The sequence below is a fragment of the Carassius auratus genome, chromosome 43, assembly GCF_003368295.1.
Source record: "Carassius auratus strain Wakin chromosome 43, ASM336829v1, whole genome shotgun sequence".
In the NCBI taxonomy this organism is placed as follows: domain Eukaryota; kingdom Metazoa; phylum Chordata; class Actinopteri; order Cypriniformes; family Cyprinidae; genus Carassius; species Carassius auratus.
In genome coordinates this window covers 786,075-806,957 of record NC_039285.1, presented here as the reverse complement: position 1 = coordinate 806,957, position 20,883 = coordinate 786,075, and the positions used below count along the sequence as shown (strand labels likewise).

At 42.2% G+C, this 20,883-nt stretch overlaps 1 protein-coding gene and 1 pseudogene across 1 annotated transcript; one reads left to right on the top strand and one right to left on the bottom strand.

Moving 5' to 3' along the window:
* Positions 1-1,875: 1,875 nt before the first annotated feature.
* LOC113061375 (la-related protein 6-like) lies at positions 1,876-8,463 on the bottom strand (annotated as a pseudogene).
* Positions 8,464-10,692: 2,229 nt separating this feature from the next.
* LOC113061209 (leucine-rich repeat-containing protein 49) lies at positions 10,693-19,849 on the top strand. Its single transcript, XM_026230253.1, has 10 exons — positions 10,693-10,758; positions 11,669-11,732; positions 12,715-12,808; positions 13,290-13,493; positions 14,178-14,244; positions 15,573-15,716; positions 16,305-16,366; positions 17,676-17,826; positions 18,228-18,311; positions 19,617-19,849. The coding sequence occupies exons 1-10, from the start codon at positions 10,693-10,695 to the stop codon at positions 19,794-19,796; spliced, it is 1,116 nt and encodes a 371-aa protein (XP_026086038.1). The 3' UTR covers positions 19,797-19,849.
* The last annotated feature ends 1,034 nt before the right edge of the window (positions 19,850-20,883 follow it).

Here is a 20,883-nt window from a genome sequence, read left to right as displayed (position 1 = left end):
AAAAACATGTTTTACATTTTTTAGATTTCATCACCTCCCTGAAGCAATAGTTTGGTTTAATGAGCTACAGTTTCAACATTTGCTTCTGTTTCCTCTGAGAGCTGATGTGCTGTCAGGCTTATATAATGAACATTTTAATTAACATAACTACCACTCACTGTTTAGTCCGTATGAACCTGGATGATCTGCTACATTTGCCAAAATGTGCAATACACAGACAGGCAGTTCACTGCATACTGTATCCCACAATGCATTGCACTCAACTTGACCTTGCATTTACAGTAAAAGTGCTGTCAGCTCCATTATTTCAACAGACTGACGGATGTTGCATGATACAAGCTTGGTTTAAAATGCAAAATAACTGGAGGGCACTGGCTGTAACTCGAGTTCATGTGTGAGTCATACACAACTGTTTTTTTCCACCATGTAATGTTTTATGAGCATGTTTACTACAAGATCATATTCATTTTAGGAACCACGCCCTCATCTCAACATCCCATCAGGATATTAAACATCTCCTTTCACACAGTGATGGATGTGAAACGCTATTCTTTACTGATATTTCACATTTTATTCTTTTAGCAGATGCTTTTCCAAAGTGACTTACAAATGAACAATATCAGAAACCGTTTGTCAAAAGAGCCTCAAAATTCATAGCATAGAACGAAAAGTTTGAAGTATGAGATGTGAGGCATGTATAGAGTTGTGTGTGTGTATAGATGGGTGATTGGTGAGGTAAGAGTTGTGTTAGAGGTTTCTTTGAGGTTTGCAGCTCGCTCCACCGTACAGGAACAGAGACGGTGAAGGTTCTGGAAAATTACATCACACTTAAGCGTGCGCTCATTATAGTGTATTTTCTCCTGGCTGCGTGTTAGTCATAAGCCACATAATTCAGAAAATGCTTTGACATTAATGCTTTATGAAGTTGGAGGCCGAGCACACAGCATATAATTGCCAAAAAGCACATTCAAAAGATTTAAATTACACGGAAGCCATTATACCGTGATTACGGATTCCTTTGTGATGCATGAAACCATCAGATGTTGTGCTAAATGGACAATCTGGCCAAAGGAGGATGTTGCCAGTTTAATTGGACATGCAGATGTAACTCTTTCTACCCGAAAATTAACTATAATTGTTATCGAAATGCTTATTGGGTCCAGTGTGACTCAGGTGATAGTGCAGATAACACTCATTAATGCACATTATTACAGCTACGTGCAAATTAAGCCCAATCAAGAGTCCAGACTGCATTTTGAGCACGCAGGTATAATTTAGCTCAGGTCTGATCTCACTGAACTGGAACACATTCATCTCAGCATCCTGTGGAGATCAGATGGTTGCTAAGAGAAGCATTACGTCACACGGTGTCAAATAAAATTATCTCTGAGGTAGTGGGAGCGAATGAAAAAGAGCATGCTGCTGACTTTCTTATTGAAAGACCAGCTATTTATTTCCTCTCACAGCAGGAGTAAAACAATGGTAAATGTAAACTGAATGCATCAGTGGATGACAGTTTCAATGCATGAGAAAAGCATCTGATATTGTTTGTTTGATGCCAAAGAATGGAGTCTTGGCACGGATTAATCGGTCACTTGGTAAGAAGTGAAACACGAATACAATATTTAGCCTAGTGTTTGTTAAATGTGTTAGACTCGTGCAAATCACACTTCTGCGGTTAATGCATTTATATAACCATACTTGTGCATATTGTTGGGCTTATGCGGTTGATTGTAAGCATTTCGTGCAACAATTCAATCGGAAGCAGGAGAAAGCCACTGATTTGCATGAAATCTGAAAGCAACTGATATGCAAAACGAAGCGGCCAAAAGCAAGAGATTATTGGATCTGAAGAAATGAGCAATACCCCAGATAACTGCGATTGTAGTGATTTATTTGTACAGTGAGGAAGCAGACTGTGCATTGCCTCCAACCAGATTGAAGGCAGATACCAGGCATTTGTGCTCGGGACAGAAACCTCAAACACTTTCACAGAGAGGACTCAACCGGAAGAACAGAAACAAACAAAAAAAAAACAGATCCCATCTGATCTGTAAAGCACTAAAGTGAAGCATGTTTAAAGACAGAAACCAAATAGAAGTTAAAGCAAATAAAACTAAATACGTTTCCAGTGCCGGAGGATCACATCAGAACCCATTTACACGAGAGGCAGACACTGGCGAGAATTTAAAACGTAAACACTTTCAGAACGGCTTCCCCTGCGATGCCATCATTCAGCGAGAAATTAAGACGTATAAAACGTTAACAAAAGCAGCATGTAGAAAAAGGTATTACAAAAGACGGGCCAAGTCCTACAGAGATGGTCATGAGAGTGTGAGGGTCCGGGAGACGAGAGGGTCGGTCTTGGGCTTTAAAGACAGGTTTGTGTGGACGCAGTCTTGCCCCGGTCACAGGGAGAAGACGAGTGAAAGCCTCGCGTGCCGTCTGGACCCCTCGGGAGCCGAACCACACCTAGAGGAAGCCCGTCGGCGTTCTGGATCTTCCTCCCGAGCATCGGGCTTCCCACCGGGCTGCTCTCCTGACTGGCCACCTGCTTCCTCCGCTGGACCCACGGGCTTCCCAAAGGGGTCAAGCTGCTGTCCGAGGAATAGTCCGCCCATCTGCGGCCGGGTTCGGGGCTCAAGCGGCCCTCGCTGGCCAGCGGAGACTTCCCCGAGTGGTGTGTCTTGCGCTGGGTGCAGGGACTGGCTCGTGGGCTGCTCCAGGGACTGGAGCGCGGGGACACCGCCGGACTCAGGTGATTGGGCCCGCCGCTCGTGGGGCTGAGCTTGTTGCAGGAGCGCGACTTGCGAGCCAAGCGCGGCGATGTGGGATTGCTTTCGGTTTCCGAGGAACTTGCGGCGGAGTCGTCGCCGTGATACTGCAACTCTCGAACGCGGCTGTTGAGCGAGCGACTCTTGCGTATCCCGCCGACTCCCTCGTCCCGCGACCGGTCCTTTGGGACCTTTTTCTTGGGCGGCTTGGTGCCGATTAGAACAACCTTCAATCCCAAAGACACTCCTGTGTCTCCTGCGACCGCCTCGTGGGCTTTCATCGCCGCCTCCACTTCTTCGAACTCCACGATGGCACACTCCTCCGTTCCCAGCTGAGAGTAACGCCCGCTCAGTTTCTTCAGATCGGCCGGCAAGTCCTTCCCGGGTTTGAGAACCCGCACGGAGGCGATGGCACCGTAGTTTCCGAAAGCTTTCAGCAGGAGCTCCATCAGACGCTCCTGTTGGGTGGCTCCTGCCTCTCCGTTGCCTCCGAGTGCGACTCCCAGCTCCGGCCAGCGCTTGAGTTCACTCAGCAGCAGCATGCGACTCGGCAGAGACTCGCTGGCGAACACCGGCACCGTCGTCCTGCGCCGCACCTTACGGCCCTCATCGTTCAGCTCCAGCAGCTCGGAGTGACGCAAGGCGTATGCCGTGGTTCTCCAGTCGCGCGTCAAGTGCTTGACCTGAGGACACGGAAACAGGATGCATTTAACCTTCAGGTATGACCATCAATCATCTTAAGTCAACTTTATTAACATAGTGCTTTAAACAAAAAGAGATTGCGTCCAAGCAACTGAACAACATCAATTTTCAAAACACAAATTAAGATATTTTTGATGGAATCTGAGAGCTCTCTGACCCTCCTTAGACTGCAAGGATACTTGCACGATCAAGGCTCATAAACGTAGCAAGGAAATCGGTAACATAATCCATGTGACATCAGGAGATTGTAGCTTTGTGAAGTTACCCTTGAAACCCTGATGTCACATGGATTTTACCGATTTCCTTGCTACGTTTATGAGCCTTGATTGTGTAGAGAACGACATGAGGGTGAGTAATGACAATTTTCATTTTTGGGTGAACCATCCCTTTAAGATTCACACGACTCTTTTCACCACTAAAGGGTTCTCAGAAGTCGTCATAGTGCAGTAAACATCTATAATGGTAACGAACCACCAATAATTTTATGTTCCTATTTGTATTCCAAAAAAAAATAAAAAATTATTCGTATTGGTCTCATTTTCTGGTACTTTTTTTTTTTAATCAAGATGTTAACTTTAAGCAAAATTACATAAGATTCGTTCTTGTTTTCTGAAAAATCACTTCAGTGAGTTTCTGCCAATGGGGTTAAAAAAAAAAAAAAAATCAAGGAAATCAAGACCGAAGTAGGATGCAACAAAATAAATCCATAATAGCATTTCTCTGGGTTTCCAAAATAAGGAATTTTTTTTTTTTTTATTAAAACCGATTGATATTGTTGGTCTAAATCAATATAAATGGCAAATGCTGTAGTGTTGTATTAGAAACTCCTTGAAAATGTGAAAACTAGTTTACTGGATTTTACATTTTAAGGTAAGAAAACAAGGTAGAGTGTTGTACATAATGATTTACGATGTTAATAACTGTGTAGGGGCATCAGTCGTCAACATGACTCCATTGTGAACCATTCAGCATTAATGCCTCAAAGAGAAAATAAAAAATCTTTGTTTCCATGTCAATGCACATCAAAGTACAGCTTCAACTGAGATGAGATTGAGTGAAAGAGCAACTCGGGCCAGGCTTCTTCAGAATGAGCATCAAAAGCAGCATGAGATCGCTGCAGAGCAGTAATTTAGTGCAGGGTACTCAAATAATCTGACAAATGCATTTTCCTCAGAGCTTCTCATTTTGTATTGAAACAGGAAGCTAAAGTGAAACATTTAAAAATGCCAGTTCCTTTTTTAAAATTACCAAACCAAATGATTTACTATCATCCACCGGGCCATAGGTTGTGCTTTCTCCTTTAGTTTCTTCATCTGCATTTTTCAAAAACATGCTTTAATAAAGAGTTCGGAGTCATGAACCGAACCAACCCACTCACAGATGAATCACAAATTGATTTGAAGTAAAACGCAGAAAGACGCAAAAACAGTTTTACAAGAGAATCAGCGAATCCCATGAAGTATTGTGAATGATGATCAGAAACAACAGCATGATATAAAACTGATTTCTGCTCATTGTTTAAGCAGCATGAAGACATTCAAGCACGTTTGTGAGATTTACACAAGTGGAGTGAACGGAGATCAATGGGATTCATCATTCGCAATGCATCATGGGAGTCGAGGACCGCTGCTCGGCTCGCCAAGATACTCATTTCCATGGTAACCGTGACTCCTCTGATTGGCTGAGCTCTCTTCAAGATTACGGGAAGTTCAGTTCCTCAGTGGAAACATGGCTGTTTAACCAAAAAATGTTGAAGTAATATTTAAATACAAAAACTGAAACCAATGACTCATGCCAATTATTCTACAGAGACAATGAATGAATGATTTTTTTGACTTCCAAAACCAAAGTATTGATCTCATACACATAATGACATCAAATTTTGTAAATATTAATGAGATTTATGGATGGTCGCAAGATGTAAAAAATATGTGACTTTATATAGAAAATGTTAATGTACATATACTTAATTTTTAAGTGGAGTATACACACACACACACCTTGTGTGTTTGTGTGTGTCATATATACACAATTTTTTTATATAATAGAAATGTAAAAATCTGTGTTTTAAATGCATTACATAAATCTTTATTGTAAAAAAGATTACATTTATATATTTTGAGGTGTACATTCTAATGTTTTATTTTGTAAACAATACATTTTAAAAGCACGTGTCTGCTTTGAGTAAAATAAAACCGTTAATAGACAGCAGTTATTTTTTTTAACAGATGATGAAGTCTTGTGTAACTGGAAGACGAAGCCCTTACCTTCTTGAAGGAGGTGAGCAGCTTGACGCTGACGAAGCCCAGTTTGTTGCGGCGGACGTGTTTGAGCAGGAAGGCGTCGTGCTCCAGGTTCTCGTCCGACAGATAATATTCGATCTGTGTGACCAGTTTCTGGATGAGCTCTGTGTCCGGAGGCTGCCAGCTCTCCTCCTCCAGCTCCCCGCCGCTGGTCCCTGCTCCACTGAGAGACACACCAAACACACATCAATGCACAGCAGGGAGTCCGTCTGTGTCCCATCGGCCCCATGAGGTCTCCGATTCCCCCATAATCCAACAGCCTGCGCGAACGCATGAGCATCACAGCTCGCTGCCCACGAACACCAACACACGAGCAGCGCCGAGACCTCTCCATCTGACACACACACACACACACACACACACACACAGCTCTGCTTCCAGCAGCAGAACAAATCTAATCTTTTCTATGAGATTCCACGGCTTACCTAGCCGTCTGCTGGAAATAACCTTCAGAAAACAAATTAAACTGATGACTCACTGCCTTACAGCACACAACCTTTAAAAGCGTGGATCCGCTCGGGACGGTCACACAAGCTCCTGAAGAGACCGAGGCTGGGAAGCTCTTGAAGCAGAGCGAGCGGCCCGTCTCCATCCACCCACTGCTGCGGAGCACAATAGCAGCGTCAGCCACTCATTAGTGCTCCACAACAATGCAGACGCACAGCTACTCGCATCACACTCTACACTCGCTTGTCCTCGCTCAGGAGGTCATGTGGGACAGATTTAATTACACAGAGTTTAGAGTCTCGCTGCGGTCACTGAGGACACTAGTGAACACCAGGGGTGTCCCAAGGAAGAGCTGGAGGATGAGTGGAACATTTTAGAAAATAAAGCAATTAAATTACTAATATTAAAATAAGTATCCAATAAAAAATTTTTAAAAAAAGATTGATGAAAAAACATTGGGGGGGGGGGATCTACAAGTGAAGTGCTTGGGGTCAGTGATTTTTTTTTTTTTAGATAGGTTTTTAAAGCGTTTACGTTTTAAATTCAAAAACATTACAAAAAGATTGATTGAAATATATTAATTATAATAAGTTTTCAAAAAACTGGGGGGGGGGCTGCAAGGAAGTGCTGGGAAACCGTAAAATAAAAAAAACTTAAATTTTTAAACTATTAAATAAAAATAAAAAAAATTTATAAAAATACTTTTAAAAGTATATACGCATTTAAAATGGTTTTTACTGGGAACCACAAGGAAGGGCTATTAGTGGAAATTATTATTTCAAGTAAATGTTTCAAATAAAGTTCAAGGAAGTGCTGGGGTCTGAGGGAGATTTTTAAAGAAACTAAAAATGTACAAAGACATTAAAATATAGAAATAAAATAAATCTATAGGTAAACAAAAACATTAAGAAATGGGTGTATCTACACACTAGTAAAGTGAGTAGCAAAAGCTCAGAAAATAAATTCTTCCAAATAATGTTGTGCATTTGTATAGTATATACTATATCGGTTTTAAATGAATAAATCAGGCTGTTACATTTAAAAAAAAAAAATGTGAATGTTGGTTCCTCACAAGACTATGATCTTATTTGAAGGATGTCATCTAAAAGATTGAAAACCCCTCATCTAGACGGATGTTTGGCCGTCTATCGTGAGATGCTTGTCATGTATAGGAGCATTACATCATGATGTTGGAGGACCTCTGGAGTGGACAGATCTACAGGAGCTGGAGCAACAGGTCTGGTGTCATTCCTACCTGAAGAGCTGCGACAGGTGTCTCTCACACACACACACACACACACACACACAGGCTCTGAAGCGCAGTTAGAAATGTGCACTTTCATGCGGTCAAGCATTGTGTGCGAGGCTATTTATAGCCTTGAAGCGCGGCTGGTGTTTGTTTGGATCACGGATGGAGAGATCAGTGGAAACCAGTGACTTTATGTGAGACGGTTATAAATATGCGTGATCGAGTGTCTCTACCTGGATTTATCGTGTCTCCCGATCTCGTCCTCGCTGCCGCTGCCCGTCTGGAGCTCGATGGTGTTGTATGAAGGCTCCTCGTCGGGCTCCTCGTCCTCCGCAGCCTGGATGGCGACGGTGATGGTCACCGGAGCGCTGATCTCCCGCGGCTCCGCGTCCGGCTGCGGCTGCTCGTGCTGGAGCTCATGATCTGCGCCGTGAACGCCTCCTCTTCCGCGGCTGCGCTCGACGGGGAACCGGCTGCGACGCGGTACGGCGAACACAAACTTCCCAAGCGCGCGTGAAGATCAAAGGGAGCCGAGAGGACGCGCTCCACGGCGGACCAGAGCGTCCAGAATCTGCGCCACGGAGACGGAGACGGAGCCGAGCTGTCAGAGGAGGAAGAGGGGACGGGTTTGGGTTCGTCTTGAGCTGCTACTTCCTCATATGTAAGAGGCTTTGTGTGTTTGAATCGAGCTCTGGGATTGGGCCATGACGCCTCCCCAACCCACCAGCAAAGCTGAAGCCAAGAGGGCGGCAGCAGGAACGCGACGCAGCGCAGGAACGCGTTCATCACGGCGGACATCTCTTCGCGTCTCTTTCTCGTTACTTGGAGAAGCCGCGAGCGTCCCGTCGACGCGTTTAAATCAGAAAAACGCTGCTCGCTTCACGTGAAGACAATCAGAAGAAGATCAATCAACGCGCGACACACTTTATCTGTAATCAGATAACAGGCTTTACATCAGCGGATTCACTGCTCCGAGAGAAACCCTCCAGAACGAACACAATGAAGGCAGTGGTTTCATTTCAGTTATTACAAATACTAAATCACTAAATCCCAAATGATTCGGTTTAAGTTAAGGCATACGTGTAAAACATGTAATGTGTGAGTGTTGGCCTATATCATGGCATTGTGGGACGTTACTTAGAAATGGTTACAGATTACACGTTACCCTATTTAAATATTAATATGATGATAATTTAATTTTAAAGCACAGCCGGCATCAGACTTCAGCAGCTCTTTTTACTTTGAGATCATTTTGAGGTTAAATACACATTTAAATTCAGTTTAATAGTTATGATAGTGTTTTTCAAATATTTGCACAGCTGTGACAGGAAGCACTGGCATCTTTGAAAAAAAAAAGTAGGCTATGTATACATACATACACACAAATATTTATCCAAAAGATCCTAAAATAGATCTCTATAAGCAGCGTTCTGGAGTTATTTAAGGTGAAAGTGTGTGTGTGTGTGTGTGTGTGTGTGTGAGTCATTGCTGTGATTGATGTGTGTGTGCGGGGCTGAGCTCAGTCGTGAGTGACGTCACGGCCGTGTCCCGCATACTAATGATGCGCAGCACAGACTCGAGCAGCTCCAGGTTCAGTTTAAGATGCTTCTCTTCTTTGTAAAGCAGTGAAACTCAGGAACAGAGCCTGAAAGAAGCGTCTCGTGTGTTCAGTGCTGGTCTTTATTGAGCTGCAGTAGTCTTTCTGTGGTTCTGATCTGTCTGACCCGTGTCCTCCATCACCGGCTGTCTCTGCTCTGTTCAGTCTGAATGTGTTTTTGGGAGATGCAGCTTTCCTGCAGCAGTTTTTATAGACACTGAACGCTGAGGACCTTTATGTTCATGAGTGAATGCATCGCTATTGATAAAGCACACAATGCAAACATCATCATTTGTGTCTGAATACAGAAGTTCTCCACCAGCAGGATGAGCAAGCACTATTTCTACATCTGTTTTCCAGAATAAGCCAATAATTCATCATGCAATGCACTAGTTTCTTCATGAGATGCATGTGAAGCCATCGTCCATCATGAGGTCAACAGCAGAACTCACATTCGCTCATAGACACTCATCAGACCTGTGTCCAGCTGTGCATCTACACAACACTCATTAAAGCCTGAGCTGACTTTATACTGTTTTTACATGCTGTAGTGATGCATAATCCCAGTTTTACACAAAATTAAGCAATTAATTGCACTTGGCATAAAGAAAATGAAGCCTAAGTGAAGATGATTCTCAGTAGAGACTCGTTTTATTCACATGAATTCAGTGTAAATTAAATGCAGTATATTGTTTGCATTGTGCACCGGTGTAATTCCTCATTGTGAAATGAGTCGAAGGGAAGCATTATTAAATGACCTTTACAGATCCATATAAATAACCACATGGACGGAAAATTAAAACATTAAAATGGCAAGGTGTTATTCTAAAAAACAAAAGAAGACAATGTAATAATACTTTGGTATTTAAGCTGGAATAGTGTTTTCTTGAGATGAAGAGAGTGATGTTTGTGAGGATGAGCTGGTTTTGCTGTGAACGCTGATGAACATCTGTTTGCTTTTCTGAAACACATTCAGAGCATCAGCGTGGTTTGTCTGTGGATGATTTTATGCTGGATTATTCACAGATTTTATATAAAAAAAATTCTTTACCAAAGATTAATTTAAAATATTTATAATGCATTTTAAGCAATAACTGAATATCAATAAATTTATACTCTTATGTCAATTATGAGAAACCTTCTGTGGATGTCTGTAGAACAGTTTTAAAACTGATTCACTGCAATTAATTTTATTTTATTGCATAACATTACTTTGCAAGTCTTCAATAAGAAAAACAAACTTGGGGGATACAGAAGAAAAACAAACAAATAAACAAACATACTTTATGCTTTTTATTGGAGGTAGTAATGACAATAGTAAACATCAAATCAAAAGTGAACACTAAAGGCCAAAACGTCGTTTTTAGCCTACACAGACGGAAGAATAGAAGAAGGATGGTGAAGCCATGAGAAAGAGAGAAACTTACATTTCGGTTTCATTTACTTTATTATGATAATAACTATGAACATGTTTTTAATGGACTTCTTTTTGTTTTATTATTAAAAAAAAAAACTTTTAGCGGAAGTCTCGTACTTCCGCCGGAACTCTCCGTTACTGTTTACTAAAAGTTGGTTGCTAAGGACGCGCAGTGACGCGCAGTCTGCGGTCAAACACTGGAGATGCGCTCGAATAAACCGCAGGACGCTCGCAATAAAGCGCTTTCTGCGCGGATCCTTCCGCCTGCGGTGAGAGACTGACTCAGCTTTACTACAGTGTAGTAGATATATAGTAGTTTGACTGTCTCTCTCTCTCTCTCTCTCTCTCTCTCTCTCTCTCTCTCAGGTACTCAGCTATCAGCAGCATCTGGCAGCAGTGCGATCTTTACTGCCCCACAGACTGAGCAACGCGTCTGAGGTAGAGAAATAGTGCCTTATTAACTCAAAACATATGATATCTCGTGCAAATTAAAATAACATATATGTATCCTTATGCACATTAATGGACATATCTGTCATGCATATCTGTATATCCGTCAATAAGCATTAATATAATTCAAGGACATATAAATAATTGTATTTAAAATATTTATTGTGTATTGCATATAAATTTCAATAAAGTTGCATATGTAAATAAAATGATATGCATCGCTGTTCAAAAGTTTGTGTTTTTAATAAAGTCTCTTCTCAAGGCTCCATTTATTTGATCAGAAAAACAGCAAAAGCAGTAAAATTGTGAAATATTATTAGAATGTAAAACAGCTGTTTTCTGTGTGAATCTGTGTTAAAGTGTAATTTATTTCTGTGATGCTCCGCTGTATTTTCAGCATCATTCCTCCAGTCTTCAGTGTCACATGATCTTCAGAAATCATGAAACATGTTGAACACAGTTGTGCTGCACAATATTGATGCGTTCTATGTTTCAGGATTCACAGATGAATAGAATCTTTACTGTAACTTTTGATCAACTGAGTGCGTCCCTAATGAATGAAAGTAGTAATTTCTTTAATACCGACCCCAATCTTTTGAACTGTAGTGTATTTTATTTATATAATCAGTGTTTGATATACAGTAGTTTTCAGTAAGATGTGCATTTATTTCTTCCAAACTGAAAGTAACTTTAACACTGTGACTTTGTTCTTTTGCTCTCGATCTGAAGTTATCCAGTGATCTTCAGAAAGCACTGAATGTGGACTCGTTGAAACCAAACCCGTCCAAACCCGGTACAGAATTCTTCTGCCTGCTAATACACAATTATAATATGGTAGTGATGTTTAGAGTGCCCTGTTGCATCTGTGTGTGTGTGTGTGTGTGCGTGCGTGTGTGTGTGTGTGTGTGTGTGTGTGGGTCAGACGCTCGGCTGCAGCTGCGCGCTCCGGTTCTGTCCTGTGACAGCCAGCTCTCGGCTGCGGGTCGCTGTGTCTTCTCTCTTCCTGTGGCTCTTCCTGTGGGGATGGTGGTGGATCTGGGGCCCCAGGTGTATCGTGTGAAGAGGGCCACACACAGTGCGGGGGTCCACGTCCCCTCAGAGCAAAGCAGCGCTCGCTCACATGCGCGGTGAGATCACAGGAACACCACTCAGAGATGAGTGCTTCAGTGTTATTTTAGGATCGCTGAGATACTTTATTAATTTTTAATAAAAAAAATTTTTTCGCATAATTATTTTAGTTCTTAATACACTTTTATTTTAGTTATTATTATTTTTATTTTAGCTTTTAATAATTTTTTATTTAACCTTTAATTTATTTTTTATTTTAGTTTTAAATTATTTTTTATTTTAGCTTTTAATTAGTTTTTGATATTTATTTTAATTTAGTTTTTTATTTTTATTTTAGTTTAGCTTTTTAAATTTTTTTTTAGTTTTAAACATTTTGATTTTATTTATTTAATTTTTTAAATTGTAGTTTTTAATCAGTTTTTATTATAGTTTTTAATTATTTTTGTGTTAGTTTTTTAGTTTTTATTTCAGTTTTTAAATATTTTTTATTTTATTTTTTATTTAACTTTAAATTGTTTTTATTTTACTTTTTACTCTTTTTTCTGTTGTAAAATATTTTTTACTTTAGGTTTTACTTATTTTTTTTTAACGTTTTTAATAATTTTTATTTTTATAATTTCCATTTTCACTTTAGTTAAACACAAAATGAGTTTAAGAGTCAGTCATTCTGCGCAGATCGTAATTATCACATTATTATTATCACACAGGAAGTCTGCGTGACAGTTCTGTCCCGTGTTTCCCGTCTGCCTTCAGCTTCAGAGATGACATCACTTCCTGCCCAGAGAGACTGGATCTGGACCGGTATCCTGTTCATTTAAAAAACACCTAGCAACTGAATAGCAAACATGTACAAGCAAACTCGAGACAAGAAAACTGATAAACACTGTATTTAAGCATTATTTTTTTTAAAATAGTATTAGTTTTTAATAAAAATGTGAGTATCATAAACAGTATTTTAAATACTTTTTAGTATTTATTTATTCACGTTTGTGTGCTTTCCTGCACTTAACACCATATTTAAACGTTTTAACGTTTGTTTTTCACAAATATATTATTTACAGTATTAAAATATTTTTTTTTAATAAATAATAATAAATAAATAAAATGCAATACTATTGCAAATGAATAGAAATAATACTATATATATTTTTAATCAGCATGTGAATGAGCATGACACAGTTCCACCAGCAGGTGGCAGCACAGTCTCTCTCAAGGCAGGGTCATTCAGCAGACTCAGTGTAGTTAAGACAGTGACCTGTGACCTCTGACCTGTGTCCTGCAGGCGTGGGCTGACGGATGTCCCTCATCTGGACTCGGCTGAGAATCTGCGTCTCCTCAACCTGCAGCACAACCTCGTCTCACACCTGCAGGACCTGCCTCACCTGCAGCGCCTCGTGGTCCTCGATCTGTATGACAACCGTGTGATTGACATGTGTGGAGTCTCCTCCCTCACCTCGCTGCGTGTGCTGCTGCTCGGGAAGAACAGGTGTGTGTGTGTGTGTGTGTAATCTCACAGGAATGCGCACCACCCTGCTCTTAAAACCAACACCACTCCAATTAAACTGTCAGCGTTTGATATCTGAACTAAAGCTGGCATGTTTCATCGAATAAGTTTGGAAACCTCCAGATCATATTCTCAAAAGAAAAACATCAAGCCCTTTTTGAAGACCATGTGTTGTGACTACATTATTTCCACAACAGTTTCAGTAACACTTTACTTGAAGACTTCATTAAAATGCATTCTGAAGTTCTTCATAAGGAACATTATAATGCAGTATATCTTTTCATAAGTAATTGTTACGAAATGCATTATAGATTCTGTGCATCTGCGATTGATTGATTGTCATGTGTTTATTCATTGTACTTTCTAAAAGTGTTTATTCAAGACATTATAAGGTGCATAAGAAGGCATGATTAAATGCATAACTGTTTTGAAAAGATGCAAAACAGATTTAATTTCTGCATTCTATAATTTCTCATGTTGGGTGAAATCAGAGTCGTCTCTGCGTGTGAAGCGTTCTCATGCTGAATGCCGCAGGATCTCATTACTCTGTCAGTGTTTGTCTGAGTCTCAGCGTCTCCTGTCCACACCACTCCATTCAGTCGTTCTGAGCGTGTTTTCTGTTCATCTCATCTGCATTAATCAGTGATAAATGAATGTTTGTCCTAGAATCCAGAGGATCTGTGATGTGGACGGCCTCACTAAACTTGACGTTCTGGACTTACATAGTAATCAGGTACAGCTTCTCAGGCAACATCGCATGTGATTTTATTATTATGAGACACTGACACCTCATGCCTAGTCTTAATAAAGTTTCAAATTCAGTGTGATGTGGTAGATGTGTCTAATGAACTATTTTCTACTAGCAAAAGTGAAATGACATGCAAATAAAATTGAAATAAAATGTTTAATCAAAACATCTTCCTGTCTGTGGTGAGGTTTGTAGGATTTTTCCAATCAAATAAGTGCTCTTAAGCTCCGCCCCTGTAGCTCATGCTCATCTGCATACACATTCTAAGAGCCACGCCCACATCTCAGCATCCAATCAACAACGAAACCACAGAACCAAGTCCCGCCCAACATTTATTAATCTCTTACACTGTGTCACAATACGGAAAAAAAGATCAATACTTCAGTTTCATCATGACTTTAACATGAGTAATGTCAAAGCCGTGCATATATCACAGTTCATGTAATATGGAAATAAAAAAACATGATTTTGACCATCTGAGGTTGACCAACAGTAATTTCGTGTTACTGAAGGTCATGTTTTGAACTCTGTTCATGTAAAGCAGCAGTGTGGATGCTGATTGGTTGATTGGTGCTGTACAGAAGTAGCTCCGCCTCCTCACTGCTGTCAGTAACCCATCACAAATCCTCAGCATGAGAGGAGATGCAGGGTGTTTTTGAGGGCGGATTGCTAATTTCCAGCCTCAGTCTGTCATTTATTTCCCACGTTAGTCTATTTTAATCATGTTAAGTGCTGGTTTGGCTGCTTTCTGTCACCTGTCGGACAATGGCTTTATTGACTCGCTGCTTTTGAACAACAACAATTTGTGCCTCTGTGTTTCTTTATGAAAGTCTTTCTTTTTTTTGCTGTAACTTTAAACATCCACACAGGCCCGAATTCTTCACTGCACGGTGGTCTGGATGTTGTGATGACGGATGCACGTGTGTGTGTGTGTGTGTGTGTGTGTGTGTGTGTCTCTGTCTGCAGTTACAGGCTCATGTCAGACTGATGTTGATGCATCAAATGTGTTGCTTAATAAATTAGACACAGGACATTGTTTTTTCTTTACTACTGTATGTAAACCACAGTAAACATCTGTGAGGCTCCGCTGTATTTCCAGCATCATTCCTCCAGTCTTCAGTGTCACATGATCTTCAGAAATCAGAATAATATGATGATTTACTGCTCAAGAAACATTTCTGATTATTATCAATGTTGAACACAGTCGTGTTGCTCAATATTTCTGTGGAAGCTGTGATTAATCTTTTAAAAGAACAGCATTTATTTGGAATATAGTTCATTTTTTTGTAACCGCTCTCTCTCTCTCTCCTCAGATCTCTCAGATTGAAAACGTGTCTCGTTTGAGGAATCTTGGTTTGTTGAATCTGTCTGGAAACCGCATCAGTCGAGTGGAGAATCTGCAGGGTCTGAGCTGTCTGACCGAACTGAACCTGCGACACAACAGCATCACGACTGTGGTGAGGAACACACACACACACACACACGCGAGACACACTCACATACGAGAAAGATTCAGTCATCCAGAGAGTCAGGATTCCACAGACTGGGCTTCACGAGGGGCTTCGTGAGATGATGAAAACAGTGATGTTTTTTTGTGTCTGGGGCAGAGCTGCTAAATTTAGATGCGGTCAGAGAGAGAGAGAGGATCAATTCAGGCTTTCAGACAGCAGTAGCAACACACAAGGCTTGTTTGTGTTCTCTCAAACGCTTTGTTACATTTTAGCAGCTATCCAAAAAATCCTAGCAACCACTTTGAAACTTCTTAGCAACCATCCTCCTCACCCTAGCAACCACAAATTGATGAAAACAATATCTGCTGTTTCTGCTGTCGAACACTTCCTGCGTGTGTGTGCTGAATTTGAGCATCTCTCCCCCCACACACACACACACACACTCTCCCCTCCCCCGCAGTCCTGCTCTTCCGCTGCCCCTCCCGTCAGCGCGTGTGTGTGTGTGTGTGTGTGTGTCGGGCGGGTGGATCGGTGTGCCAGTGGCTGTGGGATGCAGCATCATCTCTCTGTCTCTGTCTCTCTGTTTGTCTGCAGACGGATGTGGAGAATCTTCCTCGTCTGCAGCGTCTGTTTCTCAGCGCTAACAGCATCAGCAGGTAAGAGCTTGTTTAACCCCGTCCTGTCTGAGGACGTGGCGTGTCCTTGTCCTGCAGCAGTGCGGGGCTGTGTGACAAACACACGGCCGAAGCCTCCGACAGTCGCCCAGTGTCCCTGATTCTGTAACCATGGGAACATGTTCTTGCTGTGTTGTCATGGTTTGAGTGCTGTGGTTGCTAAGGGAGCGTTACAGTCTGATGTCTTGATGCAGTGTGATGGGCCGAGCGCTCCAGTGTGTGTGTGTTCCTCATTACTGCTGTGTCATACTGCTGCATCCAGAGCCCTGCGCGCGCACGCGTGTGTGTGTGTGTGAGTGTGTGTGTGAGTGTGTGGGTGGGTGTGTGTGTGTGAGTGTATGTGTGTGTGTGTGTGTGGGTGGGTGGGTGGTGTGTGAGTGTGTGTGTGTGTGAGTGTGCGTGTGTGTGTGTGTGTGTGAGTGTGCGTGTGAGTGAGTGTGCGTGTGAGTGAGTGTGCGTGTGAGTGAGTGTGTGTGTGTGTGTGTGTGTGTGTGTGTGTGAGTGTGTGTGTGTGTGTGTGGTGTGTGCGTGTGTGTGTGTGTGTGTGTGTGTGTGTGTGTGAGTGTATGTGTGTGTGAGTGTGCGTGTGAGTGAGTGTGTGTGTGTGTGTGTGTGTGTGTGTGTGTGTGTGTGAGTGTGTGTGTGTGTGTGTGTGTGTGTGTGTGGGTGGTTGTGTGATTGTGTGTGAGTGTGATTGTGTGTGTGTGTGTGTGTGTGTGTGTGTGTGAGTGTATGTGTGTGTGAGTGTGCGTGTGAGTGAGTGTGTGTGTGTGTGTGTGTGTGTGTGAGCGTGTGTGTGTGTGTGTGTGTGTGTGTGTGTGTGTGTGTGTGGGTGGTTGTGTGATTGTGTGTGAGTGTGATTGTGTGTGTGTGAGTGTGTGTGTGTGTGTGTGATTGTGTGTGTGAGTGTGTGTGGGTCAGGGTCTGTGGGCGGGGCTAATAAGTTACATTAATTAATTTATTCAGTTTTGGCCAGTGATATGGAAGCATGTTTCTTTCATGGAATGAAAAAAGAAAAAAAGGTGAATGCAACTTTTTATCACACAAATCAAAATTTATTTCTTGACTTTTTTCCCACTGTGATTCAGAGTTTTATATCTCGCAGTCATAGCATCATATTCTCAGTTTATATCCGAATCACTAAACTATTTTTGATTCCGTGGTGGAAACAGGCTTCCGTACGGAGGGAAGTAACACAACACTGTTCCAGTTTATTTCTCTGAAGCTGTATTCTACTAACAGGGATCAGGTGTAATGAGTGTATTCTCTGACTGAAGTGTGTGTTGCGCAGGTTTGATGCGCTGGCCTGTCTGTGGACCTGTCGCTCTCTGAGTGAGCTGAGCGTTGATGGGAATCCTGTCGCGCTGGAGTCATGCTACAGACAGACTCTCCTCCGCTGCTGCTCGCCTCACCTTCAGCTGCTCGACATGAAGCGCGTCACAGTGAGTCCAGCCTCTTATTATTGGAGAGGGATTTGCAGAGAGGGTGGGATCTTATGCTTTTCAATGCTAGCTTGCTATTTCTAGCATTTCCGAAATCGCCTACTATACCATTAGAGACCTATACTTTAGTTACTCATTAATTAGTAAATCACATTCAGAGAGACAGGGAGTCTGTAGCCTGATCTCCATCTCTCTCTGAGTGATCCCGGACAAAGCCTCCAAAACTGCAATGCATGCTGGGAAGCAAACAGCTGGGGGGATAGCAAATCATCTGAAAATAATCCTCTCTGATCCACACACACACACACAGACTTCACAAATGCCTTTATGTGCTCCTCTGCTGTGTGTGTGAGTGTGTGTGTGTGTTAATCACTTCCTGACAGTCTGCTGCTGTTCTGCAGGAGGAGGAGAGACGCACGGCGAGTGTTTCAGCACGAAAGGAGGAAGAGAAGAAGAAAGAGAGTCACAAACAGGCTGCGCACAAGGTATAAAAACACACACTTCATCACCGCACCAGAACTCCTGACAGATTTCTGACAGCTCAGAAAAATCAACTCAATTCAGAGAGAAAACAAAGTCCTCTGCTGGAAGTTGTTCTGGTTTTAAGCCAAAATAGTTCTCAGAAATCAAGACTCCTTATCTTCAGTCATTGTGCATCTCAAGTAAAGAATGTCGAGATCTGCTGTTTTTTTCTTACTGCAGTCGTTGTGTGGTGTGTGAGGGATTTCTTGCATGCGTGACTGTTTTTGACCGTGTGCTCACACACACACACACACACACGTGCTGGAGTGGTGCATTTATCACCTGTAATGCACTGTTTGTGGGTGGGAAGCATCTCACACGTGCATGATGGGATATGGAGCTCATCCAGATATCTGGATGGAACTTAATCGAATGCTTTTGGATGAGAGCGATGCTTCAGCTCTGACATCTGTGTGACAGATTCAGTCCCAGGATTCAGTCTTTATTCTCTAGGAGCAGCTGGAGGTCAAGAACATAGAAAAACAACAACTGTTCAGGAACCTTATTATAAATATTGAACAGTTCAGAAACTGTAGATGAGTGAATCTCATCAGAACTGTTAGTCAAGTTCATATTTTAAAAAGTTAACTACACATTTGCATGTTCACGGTTCTCTGATGTTGGTTAATGGTCACATGAAATGCAGCATAGTTTGCACTGTTGATTTTGATTGTTTTTATTTTAAACCTTTGTTTAAATCTATTTGCTTTATTTTAAATTTTCGAAGTTGACTAGTCGCTCATGACGTCATTAATGAGCAAATAAGCCCCTTGTGCACATCTATGGCATATGACACAGGCTACATGGCTATTGCTCCTATAACAGCTCATTTCAATCAGTTATTTTGCCTTTGGGTCGTTTTATTTCTCACAGATTTTTGCTCATTCTAAATCAGATACAGATAAAGTAGCACAGTACAGATTACATTCCTATGAATGCATTAGTGAGAGCGATTGCGTGTTTGAATTATTTCTTCATGCCAGCGTCTCTCTAGTAGAAGTGGCACTGTGGGATTTAGTTATCAACAAAATATATGCTTGAACTTCACAGTTACTCAGCTATTTTGTTGAGAAATCACAGAACTAAATTATCATTTAGTGTAAGTTTACAGTAAATTATATAAAAACCATCCTAAAAACCTGAGACATCTTCTTGAGATGTCTTCATGAGATTCACCCAGATGCTGCTTCTTTACTGCAGCTGTAGTTTTCACGCAGTTCTGGAAGGATCTAATGGATCTAAAGCACTCTGTCTTTCTTTGGTCGCAGGAAAGACGTCGACTCGCAATCCAGAATGCAGCACAGCAGTGGGACGGGCTTAAAGCCTGCCTTGAGCTTCCTGCCCAGAATGGCTCAAAGGAAGACATCAGTCCAGAATACAGCCCCGCCCACAGCCCCGCCCAGACCAATGGGAACACGCAGGAGACATCGCCAGACGAGCCCAGGTGAAGGTCACTCGTGAGTGTGAGATTGCGTGAGTGTGTGCAAAGTGTGATAATGAGGTGTGTGTGCGAGAGTGTGATAGTGTGTGCAAGTGTGTGAGTGTGTGTGTAATAGTGAGTAAGTGTGTGTGCAAGATTGTGATAGTGAGTGAGTGTTGTGCGAGAGTGTGACAGTGAGTGAGTGTGTGTGCGAGAGTGTGACAGTGAGTGAGTGTGTGTGCGAGAGGTGTGATAGTGAGTGAGTGTGTGTGTGAGTGAGTGAGTGATAGTGAGTGTGTGTGTGTGAGTGTGATAGTGAGTGAGTGTGTGTGTGTGTGTGTGTGCGAGAGTGTGACAGTGAGTGTGTGTGCGAGAGTGTGATCGTGAATGAGTGTGTGTGAGAGTAAGTGAGTGAGTGGTGTGTGTGTGTGGTGTGTGTGTGTGTGTGTGGTGTGTGTGTGGTGTGGAGAATGTGTTAGTGGTGAGTGTGTGTGTGTGTGTGTGTGTTGTGTGTGTGTGAGAGAGAGAGAGAGTGTGAGAGCCTGCGAGAGTGTGACAGTGAGTGTGTGTGCGAGAGTGTGATAGTGAGTGTGTGTACAAGAGTGTGACAGTGAGTAAGTTTGTGTGCGAGAGTGTGATCGTGAATGAGTGTGTGTGAGAGTGAGTGAGTGTGTGTGTGTGTGTGTGTGGTGTGTGCGAGAGTGTGAAAGTGAATGAGTGTGCGAGAGTGTGATAGTGAGTGAGTGTTGTGTTGTGTGCGAGAGTGTGACAGTGAGTGTGTGTGCGAGAGTGTGATCGTGAATGAGTGTGTGTGAGAGTGAGTGAGTGAGTGTGTGTGTGTGTGTGTGTGTGTGAGAGAGAGTGTGAGAGCCTGCGAGAGTGTGACAGTGAGTGTGTGTGCGAGAGTGTGATAGTGAGTGTGACAAGAGTGTGACAGTGAGTGAGTTTGTGTGCGAGAGTGTGATCGTGAATGAGTGTGTGTGAGAGTGAGTGAGTAAGTGTGTGTGTGTGTGTGTGCGAGAGGGTGAAAGTGAATGAATGTGTGCGAGAGTGTGATAGTGAACGAGTGTGTGTGAGAGTGGAGAGTGAGTGTGAGTGTGTGTGCAAGAGTGTGT

Coding starts and splice junctions, on each gene's coding strand:
- LOC113061209 (XM_026230253.1), top strand. CDS start 10,693: ATGCGCTCGAATAAACCGCAGGACGCTCGCAATAAAGCGCTTTCTGCG. Junction 12,809..13,289: donor GAGAGACTGGATCTGGACCG/GTATCCTGTTCA, acceptor TGTGTCCTGCAG/GCGTGGGCTGACGGATGTCC. Junction 17,827..18,227: donor TCGACATGAAGCGCGTCACA/GTGAGTCCAGCC, acceptor GCTGTTCTGCAG/GAGGAGGAGAGACGCACGGC.